The sequence below is a fragment of the Cibotium barometz genome, chromosome 30 (assembly GCF_041138505.1).
Source record: "Cibotium barometz isolate CiBa-2024 chromosome 30, ASM4113850v1, whole genome shotgun sequence".
Classification (NCBI taxonomy): Eukaryota; Viridiplantae; Streptophyta; class Polypodiopsida; order Cyatheales; family Cibotiaceae; genus Cibotium; species Cibotium barometz.
In genome coordinates, this window is record NC_141075.1 from 40163828 (window position 1) to 40181392 (window position 17565).

Here is a 17565-nt window from a genome sequence, read left to right on the forward strand (position 1 = left end):
ACAGCAAGGCTTCCGCACATGCACAACACCTGTAAAGCCATCTTCAACCCTGCCAAGCCCACAAAGCAAATCGACCAGCCACAAGGAGGCTGAACCTGCAGTTGACCAGCCCTCAGAGCTCCCTGCAGCATTCGACCAGCCAATCCCTCTTGCCAAGAAGAGTCAGCCAGCACACAGGGCCTAATCCTTAAGTCGACCAGCACATAGCTTCTGCCAGCAGAAGTCGACCAGCAGCTTTTATGCCTATTAGCAGCTGGCCAGCACAAGGGAAAGCTCCAAAACAGTACCATCCACTTAGATGACAGATCTTGATGGCTCGCAGTAGACAGCTCAAGATCAGGTCAGCCAGCTCCTCCATGCACCAGTAAAGCATGCGACCAGCCCAAAATCGACTTCTCTCCAGTAACAGAGCTTGCTCCGCCAAAAATATCCAAGCGTGTACTTTTTAGGTCCAGAGAGGGGCGCCTATAAGCAATCAGCCCATAAGATTGTCCCCGCCACGTGTATTAAAATAGTCCTGCCCAGTGTGTACACTTATAAGTTTGCCCGGTCACTTATGAGTGAGTGAGAACCTGCATCAATAAATATGAGTATGTGAAATCATAAAGCTATAAATTGAGTTTGCAAGGACACTTACCACTTGTAAAACACATGTAGACCACATGTTAGTCCAAAACAAGTGTACACATACACGTCCACAGGGTGCCCAGGCGTCCCCGACCCCATGGACAACAAGCAGTAATCTCAAGCATTGTTCAGGCAAACAAGCAAGTCATCCAAATATAAATTTAAGGTCATGCACACACGAGTGCAACTAGACTAGAAGAAACGCTCATCTGCTCACTTGTATCAAGTAAAGTGTTCAGGGATCCATCATCCTTCCGGAATCTTCCCAAAACATAAATATAGATAATCACCAAGATAGCTACTCCCGGGAATCACATCATATCAAGCTCAATGAGCCAAACATGTACTGTCATGTCAGGCTCCATGAGCCATATAAACACACCATGTCAAGCTCCACAAGCCATACATGTATGTAATGTCAGGCTACATATGCCACACATGAACAATAGAAAAACAAAAGCAATGAGGAATTTTATAACAAACCGTGCGCGAGAAACTGTATTTTGACCTCGCTTGTGGGCAATAGATAGGTGGTAGATAGGTGGTAGGTGTGACTCTAAACTCTCTGTTTTAGCTTATTTGAGTTTCAGCTCACATTGTTGTGTTGCACGTCCACACTTCAGTAAAGTACGGCTATGGAAAGGGCACCTAATCCTCCTATGGAAAGGCTTATGAGGAGGTAAAGGAAGACAATTTTCAACATAACCAATCCATACACATACTTTTTGGCATGGTTTCTTGCTTCTCCAACTCTTGGATCAACCGGCAAATGAGTGCTACACTGCTGTCCAACCCTTGGGAGCCCTTCTCAGCTGTTATCTCTTGCATATGTACTGTCACCATTTGGCCACCAAAATGGTTCTCTCCAGCTTGTTGTGCCCATGTGAGGCTAGTTTGTGGATCGGAGTGTCCGGGATCCCAATTTCTCACGCCCGTTTATGGCCAATTTGTGATCCGAATGTCCGGGATCCCAGTTTCTCGCGCCTATTTATGGCGAGTTCGTGTATGCGAGTGCCCGGGAACCCAGTTTCATGCTTTCTGTTGTGCCAGACTTGTACCCAGAAATGCCAGTGCTATACTTGTTCCATAACTGGGAGATTCGCTCATAAAACAAAGGGCACATGCACACAAGTTTGCTTGTTTGAAACTCTTTTTGCATGAACTAATTTCGTGTGTTTGCTTGCTATGAATGTTCAATTCACGGGCTTGGAACGCCTACCCGTACACCATGTGATTGCCCTGTATTCTGACCTATTTTGTGGCTTGTGAACAAGTGCTAAGTGCACTCAAAAACTCTTGTATCAAATCAGCCCTAGACAGCCTCATATCTTAACGCCTCCATGCCCAGAACACACCAAAGAGAGAATCCAACATGAAAAGCCCTTGCTAGCCCCTTTTCAGCTCTCTGCATGCTTTGAAAAACCAGCCGACCAGCCCGTTGATACTCCCAAATGAAGTCAACATGTCCTCTAGCATTCACACAAGAAGTCGACCAGCCCTATGGCATGCACACAAGCACTAGACCAGCTCTTTAGTAAGCGCTAGCTATATCTACCACCAAAAGCTGGCCTTCCTGTATATTTATCAATGCTCATCACAAATAGCAATAAGTGTGCTTTTCCTCGTGTAAAAAGGGGCACCTATTTGATGCATGTCCTCCAGATGTCCAGTGCCCAACTAATGGATTGGCCACGGTTTTAAAATATTGCCCGGCCTATGTGAAAATTTTATTAAGTGTCCGGCCTTCTTTAAGTAAGTGTGTACGCCTACACTCATAAACCTTAGTAACATGTACATAAAGCAATAAAATGAATTAAAACGTACTTACCACCCGCAAAACCCATGCCGCTACCTGTTATAGTCCCAAACAGGCGTGCACAAACCAGTCCACAGGGGTGTCCGAGCATCCCTGACCCTATGGACAAAATGCAAGCAATAAAACCAAGCATTGTCCAAGCAATAATACAAGTCATACAAATAAAAAATGAGAAGTTCAAACATGCACATGAATGCATCAAAGTACTGGAAGAATCACACATGTACTATATTTGTATCTCAAAAATTACATCCAAATGCCAGAGTTCCTGTTGGGCACGTCATGTACAAAATAGATCCTAGCACCAGCCTTGTATGCATGCCAAAAGTACGCTCAAGACTAGAAAAGAGGACAACCTTCTTGTCGTCTTCATCAATTTTGGAAGCGAGGGCACCAAGTTGTTGTAATAAAGAACCAATAGTGCCCAAGTGTTCTTGAAGTGAGTAATGCTCCTTCACTTTTAATGTATAGTAATTTTGTTTGAAGAACACTTTGGAGTTATTAATTTTATCGCCAATAAATTTTCCAGCTTGTTCCATACCTCCCTTGCAGTCTTGTTAAAGTTGATGTGATGTATCAAATTATCCGCAAGACCCAAACCAATACGGGCAAGTGCTTTGTCATTGCGGTCCACCAATGATTTGACATCTGGAGAAGTGGCAACTCCCTCAGGCTTCTCATTTGTTCCTTTGACTATGTTCCACAGACCATCTCTCATGAGGATAAGTCTCACTTTGGTTTGCCATGTTGGAAAATTTTCTCTAGAGAATTTCTGAAAGGTGATGTTTTGCCATGTCCTTGGGAGTTCTTCCTAGGGATTCATCCATTCATGTCACATGCACTCTCCACCGTAGTGCATGGTGACAAGATGGCTCATCATCATCAGTGCAACATTGTACATTATTAGTGCCTTTTAGAATGATATTTGCCGTATGCCATGTCCCCATTGTAATCCTCAATCCAGGATAATCCAGGCACGAGCTACGTAGGTCATTCCTCAGCCTTAGACACTCAGTCAGTCAATCCAAGTCCCTTAACCCACTTGAAGAGATGCATTCATGCATGGACAGTCAGTAGAAGCCTTAGGGTTTGCATTAGAAAGCACTCTGCATAATGCATAGCATTCATCCACTGCATTTAGACCATTACAGAAGCCTTCAGATAACATCTAGCATTCATTAGAATTTATCCACTATTATTCCCATAATTTACAGCATTTATTGGGCATTTTTACATCATTTATCCATTTTATCCAGGACACATGCAATCGGCCAGCTCTGTAGCCAGCCGACCAGCATCATTTGTCCATATAAATAGTTGAGCATATCATTCATTCCATCATCATATCATAATTAGCCTTGAAGACCTCAATGCTTGGAGCCTTCAGCACAAGGAGCATAAGCGATTGCAAAATTCAGCACATCAACCTTCAGCGTTTTTCCCATCAACATATAGGAGCATCAACGCTTGAGCAATTCAGCCTTCATTCAATAAAACGCAACATCTACAACATTCAGCCTACAGATCCTCTTGCGTTTTCAGCATTCATACAATTTTCAGCATCCTTGTTTGCATCGTTTTGCTACAGCCACTTGGTGAAGGTAAAACTCAACATTCATACTCATTTTCAGCATTTATACATAGCCTAGCACAGTCCCAATCAACGCCTTCTCTCAGCCTCAGATTTGCAGCCTTCCTACATCCATTGGGAAGTGTGTATAGGCTCAAAATTGGTCATCATTGGTGCTTCTACAGCCATGTAGAGTTCAGCCCAACTCTTGGTCCGCCGAGATCTTGCGTTTGGTGTGACCGCTCCCTACTACAAGAGGCCTGCAAATTGGAAGACAATATACACACATTTAGAACACTTAACTGAAGTTAACAATGGAAACAACATCAACAACATAAATACTAGAAATACCAAAATACACATGACACCAGCACTGGGGCCGGAAAGAGCTAGCCCCCCCCCTCAATACATTTTGTATTTCTTGGAGTATTTATAAGTACAAGTGTCACACGCCTAATAGGCCTGATTTCTCCACCAGGGAGTGAAAACAACTCAAACAAATTAGTTCAAGTCGATGAAGATGTGTTGGTCGGAGTAGCCTCAAATCACAGGCTCATTCCCACCTTCACCGGGTGCACACTTGCCTTTCACTGGTCTTCCGGGACCGTGCACAAACAGGCACACCCGTACAAATGCAGGCCAAGGGGTACACTGCGGAGGAAGCATGACCTAGTTCTCCCCAATGAGCTTTGCTCCCAAATTTCCTGGTGAGTCTAACCTTCACTAGCTCTCAGAGGCTCTGAGAGCGCGGTTAGCACCACCACACAAGGAAAAATACTAACCACACCAGGAAGAACTTCCTGAGCATGGTCAGCAATAACATGCTTTGTTCCTACTCTGCACAAAACTTAAAGAATTCTCTGAATTTAAATTAACAAATTTCAGATTTACACAAATGAGAAAACATGAGAACACCTGGTACAACAAGTACAATTTTGATGCAACAAGTACAATCCAGATTCAACTGGTACAAGCCAAATGTAACACACGTGAGAAATTCAGCAAAACAGGTACCATCAGATTTCAACAAGTACAGGTACCATCAGATTTCAGCAAGTACAATTCAAATTCAGCACACGTGGGTTTTCAACAGCAGGTACAATCCAGCAAGTACCATCAGGTACAATCCAACAAGGCAACCAGTACAATCTGGTTTTCAGCAGGTACAGTGCACATGGGCAGCTGGTACAACCAGATTTTCAGCACACGTGTGGATTTTCAGCAGCAGATACAAGCCATGGGAAGCAGGCGATGAGAAAATTGCAGCAAAACCAAGGGGAGAATAGCAAGCGATGAGAGGAAAATGAGCCACCAGCTTTCCACGTGTGATTAATTACCATATTAACTCATGCAATAGTTTTTCCAAAGGTTTACAAAAGGGTACACAATATTAAAAGGTATTTTAAATGCTCTAATGTCCAGCCCCTAATTTAAATGTGTGTGAACACATGGGCTTATAAATATTAAAGTTGGCCATAACTTATTAATTTTACATTTTAAAAAGAAGAAAATGGTAATACTTACCACCTGTTCACACGCCACACCAACAAGTCAACAAACAGCACTCCACGGTACACTGGGGGCGTCCCCGTCCAGTGTACTAGCACGGGGCAAACACACGCAAACAAATCATGCAAAAACAAGTTTATGCATGCAGGCATAAATGCATGTGCACATGTAATGGACGAAATCCTTTCATGAAACTTGTACAAGAAGTTCCTATCGGGCACAAAACTGGCCTGACAGAAATATAAAAAAATTATGTCCTAGTCTTCCTATGGAGTGATAGTCCCATAGATAAGACACCATCTTGGCCATACACGGGTGGCACCAATGGGCTCCCGTCCATACAGCACGAAGCAGGTCACACACGAATCACCAACAAGCTCCCGTCCATACACACACACGGGTGGCACTAATCTGGCTCTCGTCCATGTGACACCAAAAGATAGACCCTTTCACATGGGACACTGGCCTGGCCCCATGTGAACATAATACAAATCTGGCCACTCTATGGAGTGACAGTCCCATAGAAGTGGCTCCAGAAATGGAGATGGATCAAATGGTGACATTTGGCTTATCATCAGTCCACCGTCAGTCTCTTCAAAGTAATAAAGCAAATACTATTCCAGTAACGGGATAAGGGGCCCTTCAGTGGGTAATTTGGGACCCCCTACGGGGTACAGTTTCTATCTCTCACTCTCTCAAATCTCTTAAAGTTTGAAGTCTTAAAGTGGATTGCTAAACTCGCGAAACTCAGGATACATAAGACGGTGTGAGCATTTGTGTGACAGGATCCTCAATTACGAATACTTCCATTGCATGTTACATTGGTATCAGATTCAGCTTGTCCATACGCACCGTATCCTAGCGTGAGGACATCCTTGGATGGTCAAATTGCGTTCCGGCACGACCATCGACTTTAGTATCATGCCTACAGAAGGCGGTGTGAGAATTTATGTGACAGGATCCTTAATTACGAATATAGAGAAGAGTACCCATCAGCCGGAAGACGTCTCCCCCAAAGGAAACCTTGCCCTTCCGACTACAGGAGACACCATAGCTCTACTCAAAGCTCAGAACCAGCTTGTCATGGAGCGTCTCCAACTCTTGGAGGCAACAACAGCACGTCCTCCTCCGCCTCCAGCAACCCCCACTACAAATCCCTCTTCTTTCAGATGGAACAACAAAGAAGAGAAGACGAGGCTAGACGGAGAAAAGAAAAAGCTGAAGCTGAAGCAAGAAAGCAACAAGAAAAAGCAGATAGATGGGACTATGAGGAAGCCCAACGCAAGATCGAAGAAGACCACCGTCAGGCTGAACTTGCCGTTCGAGAGCACCACCGAGAGCTCGATCGAGAATGTATGTTACTTGAGCACCAAAGGGAAAAGGAGGCCATGCATCTTAGATACCAACACCTCTCTTCAGTTTCCCTAGCCTAAGGTGCCACCAGTCCACGACATCGACTACCGTCATTCGAACAACCAAATTTTAGTAAGTATGATGGTAAGTATGATCATTTAGCAATTAATCAATTTATTCATCAATTTACTGCTCATTTTCCATTAGCTAGGATTACAGATCCTCAGAAAGAGTCCACGTAGCGGCTCCCCACCTTACGGGTGAAGCAATCACTTGGTGGCTTCATATAGACCAAACCACAGGTGTCACAGCTTTTAGCTGGGATACATTTGTTCATGACCTAAAGACCAGATCCTCGACTCCTGCTCTGTGATGGCTCCCAAGGCTCTCTGTATGCAGAGCCGTGAGTATAGGGCTCTGCACTCGTCATCATACCATCTGTTTTATGGGGCATAGTCCCAGGTCTCGCAGGCTCTCCTGAGTGTACACGATGTGGGAAGCTCTGTAATGCAGCCGTGTGTAGGAGTGATGCCAGCTGGGCTGTAATGGTATCCATAGATGCCAGGGGATCCATGAGTAGGAGCCCATCCTCTACTCTGCCAGTGTATATGTCTGTCATGTCATGTGTGAAGTAGATGGTAGTGTGTGGCGTCGGTATGTGGGGGGCTGGTGATACTGGTGATCCGGCTAGTGAAAATGCCAAGTATGTATGATCTGCCCCAATAGGACGAGGTGGAATGGAGAATGAGGTGACAAGCTGTGATGCCTCCAAAGACCCCATAATGTAGTCTACCACCGTGCCTCCGGTCCGTGTATGACCCCCATGTGGGAAGCATGTCAGCCTTCCTGATCCCGGCCACTGTAGCATCCCGTTATAAATAACGAGATGATGCCTGGCTCCCAACTCTAGTAAGTGGTTCCCATAATGTCCTTTGTCTGGTCCAGTGTCCTCTGATGCCCGACTAGTCCCTATCTCCTCTGGATCCACAGGGTGGAGGATCTCCATGTCATCATAGTCATACACCTCACACTATCTGCTCTGTGTGTGGGCATTGAAGTCGCCCGTAAGAAATACTTCCCCTAGTGTAGAATAATGACATAGGAGGATCCTGATGGAGAAAAGTAACATAGAGCTATGTATATAACCCTGTCCTGTGAGAGCTGTAAGCTGATCCACATGTATCTGGCCTCTGGATCCTGTGCTACCACTCTCAGTCTCCCCTGTAGCTCCCGTCTGAATAGGACTGCTACTCTCCCCGACCCTCTCGAGGTACCCTGGCGTGTGGTCCTCCTGTATGCTGACTCCCACTGGAATCACTCTACTCGAGGTAGCCCTCTCTCTGGGCTCTGATGTGTCTCTGTCAGAAGTATGATGTCTCTCCCCACCATAACATGCTCCAGTCGTCCAGGCTGCACCCATAGTGAACCATTACAGTTCCATACTGCTATGTGTATCTCTGTCAGTGGCCTGATCTGTGTCCCATAGGCCCCAAACCGCTAATCCATGGGCCGGCCATCAATGATGACCCGACCATCTCGATAGAAGGCCTTCTTGCCTTCTCTCCTCGCGTGTAAGACTCGTGGCATGCAAGTTCTCCTATGCTCAAGCTGCATCCTCGTGAGATCATCATCCAAGAAAATGGGAGCTCCCTCTAAACCCCGTAGTATGACCCTCTTCCTCATGAAGGTGACCCTCTCCGTCTCTCCTGCAAACTGTAGGATGAGGGCTCGCTTGCGTGTTGAGTCTTTCCCGGCTCTCCATGCTTTGGTGAAGGAGAGAGGGTGCTCTTCCTTGTAGCCGAGCTTCATGCATAGAAGCTGTCCATCTTTCGAGAGAGAGAGAGGGCGCACACAGCAACGCAGCGAACAAGACGCAGCAGGTGTGCATAGCAGCACAAAGAGGGAGAGAACTAGGCAGGTCGAACAAGGCGCAACGCAGAGAGGGAGAGAACTAGGCATGTAACATGCGGAAGCTTCGGGGGAGATGGGTAACTTCAATGCTTAGAAAACAGCACACTTGTCGCGACGAAAACAATGCACAAAACTAAATGTAGATGTGCAGAGAAATAGAGAGAGAGAGAGAGAGAGAGAGAGAGAGGGAGGGAGAAGAGGACACAGTATTGGGTTCCGAATACCCTCTGTAGGGCCCCCACCACGAATGGTGTATTTGCTTTATTAGAATGATGCAAATCTGAAAATAAATACAGAAAACTTGACCTTTCTTGGCTGAGACCCTTGCTTTAGCTTCAGCACTTGGTGATTGACGAGATATCTGGATTGAACTGAGGCCTTGGTATTTATACTACACATGATGACCAGTCAGCCAATTCTACTACAGTCGGCTGGCATAAAATCAGCCCACGACTGAATAAAACAGCATAAAATGGTACTAATTGCTGCGCATGCTTTCATACCTGGCTGGGCACTAAGCGCATGAGCACATGAGGGCTGGGCACTGAATACCTGCTGTTTTGGAGCTGGGCAGCCTATACAGGCTGCCCCATACTTGCCCCATAATAACCTGTCAGCTACCCCTGGCATGCCCCTAGAGCTGTCCTGTAGCCCTCCCATGGCCTACCCATGGCTGGTGGGTACAGCCAGGGCCTTCCTGGTGGCCCTTATGGGAGTGGTTTTACACTATCCCCATGCCCACACAAGTACTTGGGGTAGCCCTATTGGCTGGCCCCTAGTACCATACCAGATACACAGAATCACTGACATCATTCCAGAGGGAGACTCACAGAGCGGACTGGCACTGTTTCATGTGCTAGACAATGCACACGTGGCCTTGGACTCATGTGCAGGACAATGCACACCTGCCCTCGAACGACTGGGTGGAACCCTGACTGACTTGCCTCGGATTGGGCTCACATGGGACCAGTTTACCATCCCAGGTCATGCACCTTCTGTACATATATGCCTACGTGGCATCCAAGTGCGGGATGCACATGACATCCCCTTCTGCTTAACTTGATGGAAGCTGCATAGCCTCCAAATAATCCGTTAATAATGCCGAATAGTCTTCAAAAAACTCTTTGTCAAGCCATGCCGCTTCGTGGGTCTGAATTTCCAGCACTTCTCTCTCTCTCTACCCTCTCTCTATACCTGCGTTTTTGCATCAGAAGGTTTTCCAAGAGTGTTTAGGGCTGAAAGAAGACTCCCAGAGCTTCCGCGTGTTACACAAATATCACAGCGTTGTGCATATGTAAACACATCTCGCCTCATCTTTGGCCAATAATATTGCCGTTTCAATTTCTCCAGAGTTGAATTCATGCGCTATGACCACCAGTAATGGCATCATGGGCATCATGGAGAAGAACTGCCCTGAACAAATTCATGACACACAGTCGGCCTTTGTAGAAAAGCCAACCATCACGTATCAAAAAGTGGCATGGTCCTATGTCATCCAATGCCTGTTCCCACTATGTATCGAATTCCTCGGAATCCGCGTACGTGTGCTTCATGTCATCTAGTCCTCTACCAACAAGGTCGAGTCAAGTGATCTGAATCGAAGTCACTTGTCCCTTCCTACTCAAAGCATCGGCCACTGGATTGGCCTTTCTTGGAAGGTACTCAATCATACCACCGAATTGCTGGAATATCTGGCTCCAGCGGTGTTGCGGTCACTCCACTGTGCACTTGGCATTGTTTGAATCCAACGTAATGTCTGATGGTCAGTGTGAACCTCAAAGTCACGGCCATAAAGAAAATGTTTCCAATGTTTCGAGGCTTGAATAATTGCAAGGAGTCCACGATCGTAGACTGAGTAATTTTTCTCTCGGGCAGTAACTTACGAGACATGTAAGCTACTGGATAACTATTCTGTTGTAACACACTACCAATTGCGATGTTACTCGCATCGGTGATCACCTGAAATGGCTCGTCCCAAGGGGCAAGTGCTAAACAAGGTGCTTCTAATAAAGCCACCTTGAGGTTCTTGAATGCCTCCAACGCTCGTGAAGTCATTCGAATCCGTTGCCTTCTTGTCTTCACACCCTTTAGCAGATCGGTGAGATCTGCCGAGAGGTCAGAAAACTTGTCTATGTGGGTGGTGTATGCCTGGCATATACCCACAAAGGATCTGATGTCATATGTTGTCTGAGGTACTTCCCAATTGACAATCTCGGCCACTTTAGCCGGATCAAGTCGAATGTCTTCTGCACTAATTATGTATCCCAAGTAATGCACCTGGAACAAATAAAATTCCGACTTCTTTTCATTGACGTAGAGCTCATTGCTTTCCAACAACTTAAGGACTTTCTCTACATCAATGTCATGCTGCTCAACCGTAGCTGAAAATACCAATATGTCGTCCAAAAATATGAACACACACTTGTTGGGTTTTATGCTGTGTATGCACCTAAAGGAGTGCTAGTGATCATCAGTAGATTACTGGGGCACTTTTTACTTCAGTTAGTGGAGGTTTTTTCCCCCAGTTTAGCTTAGTTTCACCTATATGCAGTTTATAGGTGTTTTGGTCCACCCGGCACATTTTATGGCCGGACATGTAAACACATCTCTTTAGGTCACTTATTATGTGGCTATTGTACTTCACATTTTTTATCAGCTGAATACACTAAAGTCGTGTTCTCTCTCTGTTGCTCTCCACACCTGTTTGCAGCATCTCCAAACCCTAACCCTAACACTCCTTTGGCCTTCATTTGGTATCAGAGCAGTGTTGGCCTGCCATTGCCTTGCTTATACACAGTCGCTTTCTGTTACTGTCCGTACTACACTATCCGTACATCTGCCCGTACTCTGTGCGCCGTCTGCAGTAACCGTACAGCTGCCGACTGTACCTATTCGCCTACAACTGTCGTACCTGTTCGTCGCCGTGAGCAGGAGTACTGAAGCATTCCGTACAGCCTGTACAGTCAGCGCCGACTGCATCTTGTCAGCGCCGACTGCATCTTGTCAACGCCGACTGCACCTGTCAGCGCCCGTACCTGCTCCGCACATCTGTACCTGCTCCATACAGTCAGCGCCGACTGTACCTGTCAGTGCACGTCAACCGGCCTCGAACTGCACTGGTCGACTGTATTCAGTCGACTGCTTCTGTACCCATACTGTACCTACCTGCAGTGTACCTTCACAGTACCTGCAAAGTATCTGCCTGCAGTCGCCTTCAGTCCTGTGAAGTACAAGTCGACTGTACCTGCACAGTACAGTCAACTGTACGTGTTCTTTTGGTGGACTGTACCTGCATATGTACCACAACCTGCTCAGTCAACCTGTGGTAAGCATTAAAAATTTTGTTTTTTGGGCAATACTATTTTCTCTGTGAAAATCTACAGGCACTACAGGCAGACTTTCTAGCAAAGAAGTCTACAGGTTTTTTGCACAGTTTTGGGTGCAGTAAATTTGGGCATTTTTGGGGCATTTTGGCATTGTGTATGCCATTTGTTGCTCTACTCAGTCATTGGTGCATTGAGCTGCACATTCAGAGGATTGAGAGTGCAGGCATATCTGGGTGAACTGTATTCAGTGGAGTACAGTTGTTTTCAGGGTTCTTGCTATTGGGTTTTTTGATACACAGGTACAACATTGTGCGTAGGCATAATGGCAAATCAACAGCAGAGTGATGCATTCATGTATTTGTCTAAGGAAGACAAATTGGACGGCACGAACTACTCCTTGTGGAGTTTTATGCTGAAAAATGTGCTTGTGGCAAAAGGTCTTTGGGATTTTGTTAGTGGTGATGGACCACGTCCAAGTCCATTGGCTCCAGAGACTCCTCCCCAAGGGGGTGCTCGTGGACGAGGACAACAGGTACAGGCTCCAGGGCAGCCACTGCCTGTTCAAAGAACAAATGCTCAAAAGACATGGGATGCCAGGGATGCACAAGCTTTGTCACTCATTGCATTGTCAGTACAGAGGTCTATGATACCTCATATTCGTTCAGCTGGCTCTTCACAGAATGCATGGGTGACTTTGGAGCAGATGTATGCTGCTCGTAATGAGGCTAGGATCTCATTTTTGAAAAGAGAGCTGGAAAATCAGAAAATGAATGAAGGAGATGATATGTCTAGCCACTTAAACAAGCTGCAGGATTTGAGAGAAACTCATCAATGTGGATGAGATTATTCCTGAGACACAGCTTGTGTCCACCATCTTGCACTCTTTGCCAAGATCTTACTTGGCTTTTCATACCTCTTTGAACCTCAGCATGAGGAATGCTGTTGAACCCCTCAAGTATCAGGAACTTGTTGCTCTCTTGCTACAAGAAGAGCAAATGAGGAAGAATATGAATATGAACACAAATGCTGAACAAGCATTTACTACATGTCAAAAGGGGAAAGGAAAAACTCAGCCAAAGAGTTCAACTCAGAATTCAGGTGATGGTGGTTCTTCACAGGATACCACGAAAGGTGATGGACAGCCCAAGAAGAAGGGCAAATGTCATTACTGTAAGAAGCCAGGTCACTACATCATTGAATGTAGGAAGAGGATTGCCAAAGAGAAGGCAAAGGTGAATGAGAGAGTAAATTAGGGTTTCATGTGGGAGATATACACACAGAGAGAAGAAGGGAGAGAGAGAGAGTTGTGGGGATAAGTCAACTCAATAGCATTGAGTGTGTGACTCGCCTATCACACATGTATATTGCACTAGTACACATAGTGCACTTAGTACATTAGAAGTACACATAGTGCACTTAGTACATTAAATTAGGGTTTCATGTGGGAGACATACACACAGAGAGAAGAAGGGAGAGAGAGAGAGAGTTGTGGGGATAAGTCAACTCAATAGCATTGAGTGTGTGACTCCCCTATCACACATGTATATTGCACTAGTACACATAGTGTGCTTAGTACATTAAAACTACTAAGTGTACTATGTACTATAACTTATGGGCTAGTACACACTATAAGGGTGGGCATAATGCCTTTACCCCAACAACCTCCCACTTAAAGGCAAAGTGCCCTTAAGTAAAGGAAAAAAAAATCAGCATGTACATGATAATACACAAGGCCATATCAAGGCTAAAACTGGCCTCATCCAATGCCCATCAAGTGTCTGCAATGAGCAAACCGCTCCGGAAGCAAACTCTTTGTCAACAGATCAGCCGGGTTGTCATCCGTATGAATCTTAACAAGCTGAATTTGCTTGTTCTCTATCACCTCTCTGATGAAGTGATACTTCACATCCACATGCTTCGTCTTTGCATGAAAGACAGGGTTCTTTGCCAACTGGATGGCACTCTGATTGTCACAATGCAACAATGGAATATCCCCTGTATAACCCAAATCAACCACTAACCGAGATAGCCATAATGCCTCCTTGCAAGCCTCTGTGGCTACAATATACTCGGCCTTTGTAGTAGATAAGGCAGTGCACTTCTGCATCCTGGATATCCATGACACAGTACCTCCTGTGAATCTAAACACATAACCGGTAGTAGACTTCCGGTTATCTGGATGACCGGCATAATCCGAATCCATGTAACCATGACTAATGCATCCTGTTTGCCAAAACAAATGCACATATCCTGTGTGCCCTTCAGGTATCTCATGATACCTTTCACTGCTTCCCAATGCTTCTTGCCAGGGTTGGCCATGTATCTAGAAACCACTCCCACTGCAAATGCAATGTCTGGCCTAGTAGCAACCACAGCATACATGAGACTGCCACAAGCTGAAGCATACGGAATCTTGGCCATATCAGCCCTGCCACTATCTGACTGTGGGCTGTCCATAGCACTGAGTTTCACATATGGAGGCAAAGGAGTACTAGTCTTCTTCCCCCCGTCCATATTGAACCTCTGCAAGACTTTGCCAATGTATTCCTTCTGAGACAAATACAACACATGCTGATTTCTATCCCGAAGTATCCGCATACCCAAAATGTGATTTGCATCACCCAAATCCTTCATATCAAAGGTTTGATGCAGCCTCTTCTTCAAGGCATCCATCTCTTACGAGATTTCCCGACAATCAACATATCATCAACATACAAGATGAGGATCAATAGACTGCCATCCAAAGCTTTCTTGGTGTATAAGCAATGATCTATGTCACTTCTCCTGAAATTATGGGATTTCATGAATGTATCAAATTTATGATACCATTCCCTTGGTGCCTATTTGAGCCCATAAAGACTCTTTTTCAGCTTGCATACAAGCTTCTCCTTTCCACTCACTGCATAACCCTCTGGCTGTTGCATATATATCTCCTCATGGAGATCACCGTGAAGAAAAGCAGTCTTCACATCCATCTGAATCAAGTCCATATCATCATGTGCAACCAAAGCCAACACAGCTCTAAGTGTGGTCATTTTGACCACTGGAGAGAAGATCTCATCAAAGTCCACACCATATTCTTGCTTGAAGCCCTTAGCCACTAACCTGGCTTTGTATCTTGGCTTTGCATCAAGTGCAACTTTGAGCCTGTAAACCCACTTGCATGGCAAAACTTTCTTGCCTGCTGCAGGCAAATGCACTAACTTCCATGTTCCATTTTTGTGCCGAGAATCCATCTCTGACTTCATGGCACGCTCCCAAAGAGCCGTGTCTACCCTCTGTAAAGCCTCCTTATAACATGAGGGCTCCCCACAGTCAGTAAGCATCAAGTAGTCAACCCCTGGAACAAACCTGTCAGGGGCTCTGGAGGGTCTTGTGGACCTCCATACCCAATGACCATCATTTGCAGGTTGCTGTCCAGCCTGCATATCACCCATTGGTGGCTCCTGTTCCATGCCATAAGGCTGAAATATCATGCCCGGTATTTCCTCTAACTGTGGCATATCCATAGGGATATTTTCTGCCATCTCTAGCTGTCCATTTGGACCATTTTCAGCACCATTTAAGGGCTGGTTTTGCTGCTGTAATGGCTGATTTACAGTCCTTGGTTGTTGTCCATGATGTCCATCATCATCAAAGATGACTCTGCCAAGCTCCTGTTGCCTTGCAGGCTCTTTATACATGCATATTTCATCAAAAATGACATCATTGCTGCGTATAATCTTTCTATTCACTGGATCCCAAAGTCTATAGCCCATTTCACCTCTGTCACCATATCCTAGGAATATGCATTTGTGAGACTTGGGATCAAGTTTGGTGCACATTTCCCTGCGTATGTGCACGTACGCAACGCAACCAAACACTCTCAAGTGCTTGTAGGACGGAGGCTTCCCTGTCCATACTTCCTCTAGCACTTTCCCACCAAGCCTCGTGTTGGGTGACCTGTTTATAAGATGAACGGCTGTCATCACAGCTTCAGCCCAAAAACCATGAGGTAATGCAGCATGTGACAACATAGAACGGACCTTCTCCTGAATGGTCTTGTTCATCCTCTCTGCTGTCCCGTTTTGTGGAGGATCATAAGGAGTAGAGAGCTCCCTCTTGATGCCTTTAGCATCACAAAAGTCCTGAAACTGTTTGGACATATACTCTCCACCATTGTCGGAACGCAAAGCCTTCAGTGTTTTGCCAGTTTGGTTCTCAACAAGAGCAACAAACTTCTCGAACACTGAGAATGTATCACTCTTCAAACGAAGAGGATAAACCCACACCTTGCGTGTGGCATCATCAATAAAAGACACAGTATTTTGCCCCTCCCAAAGAAAGCTGAGGCATCTCACATACATCAGTATGCACAAGATCTAACTGAGCATCTTTCTGTCCAAGAGCTTTCTTATGGGGGCACTGTAGTTGCCTACCATATATACAATGCTCACAAAACTGAAAACTTGAAAACTTTAGAGAAGGCAAGTAACCAAAACGAGACAATTGCTCCATTCCTTTGACACTCATGTGTCCCAACCGGCTATGCCACATAGAGATTTCCGGCAGCTCGGTTGCATTTACATTAGCATGGTGACAAACACTAGCATGCATGAAATAAAGAGTGTCCACCTTAGAGCCTCTGGCAACAACCAGTGAGCCCTTACTAATCTTCCACTTTCCACTACCAAATGTGGTAACATAATCAGCATCATCAAGCTGTCCAGTAGAAAGCAGGTTCTTCTTGATCTCAGGCACATGCCTGACATCATGGAGCATAAGCTGTGAGCCATCTGAAAACACAAGCCTCACATCACCTCTGCCAAGAATCTTGCATGCATGGTTATCACCCAAATAAACTACTCCTTCATTGCCAGCAGTATACCTAACAAACAAGTCTCTGCAACCTGTGACATGAAAGGAGGCACCTGAATCAATGATCCATGAGTGCATACCATGACCATCTCCTGTAAGAAGTGAATGGGCATCAAGCGAAGACGTGAATAGGACCTCATCCTCACTGTCACCTCCATGTGACACATTGATTTCTTCAATCTTGACTCCACTTTTGCTCTTTGGCTTTACATCTTTGGCTTCATCTTTGTCTTTGTCTTTGTCTTTGCCTTTTCCATTGATATGTCCCTTTTTGCCACAATAATGGCATTCCAAGTCCTTTTTGGAGCGTGACTTGCTCCTTCCCCGTTCTTGGCTTTTACCCCTTTGCTGGGATCTCCCACGTGCATTCATTGCATTTGACTTTCCAACAGAGTTGTTTTTCCTGTTCATCTCTTCTTGAAGAAGAGCACCCTCAACATCTGCATATGACAGCATAGCATTCGAATTGCTAGTGGCTGTCTTGAATGTGTCCCAACTCTCTGGCAAAGTGCATAAGAGAAAAGTGGCTTTGAACTCATCGTCCATTGCCAACTTTTGATTTATAACTTGGCTGACAATACCATTAAACTCATTTA

General features: G+C 45.4%; 1 protein-coding gene across 3 annotated transcripts in view; it reads right to left on the reverse strand.

The window, feature by feature from the left end:
* LOC147621481 (uncharacterized) overlaps positions 1-17565 on the reverse strand; it is a 56224-nt gene that overhangs the window by 15825 nt on the left and 22834 nt on the right. The window contains exon 13 of one of the 3 annotated variants that reach the window (XM_086824226.1): positions 3634-4273. The exons of the other annotated variants lie outside the window; for them this stretch is intronic. Within the exon in view, the coding sequence (XP_086680352.1) occupies positions 4193-4273 (81 nt within the window). The 3' untranslated portion in view covers positions 3634-4192. Of the gene's footprint in view, positions 1-3633; positions 4274-17565 lie in introns of those variants that run through there. 3 annotated transcript variants of the gene reach the window in all.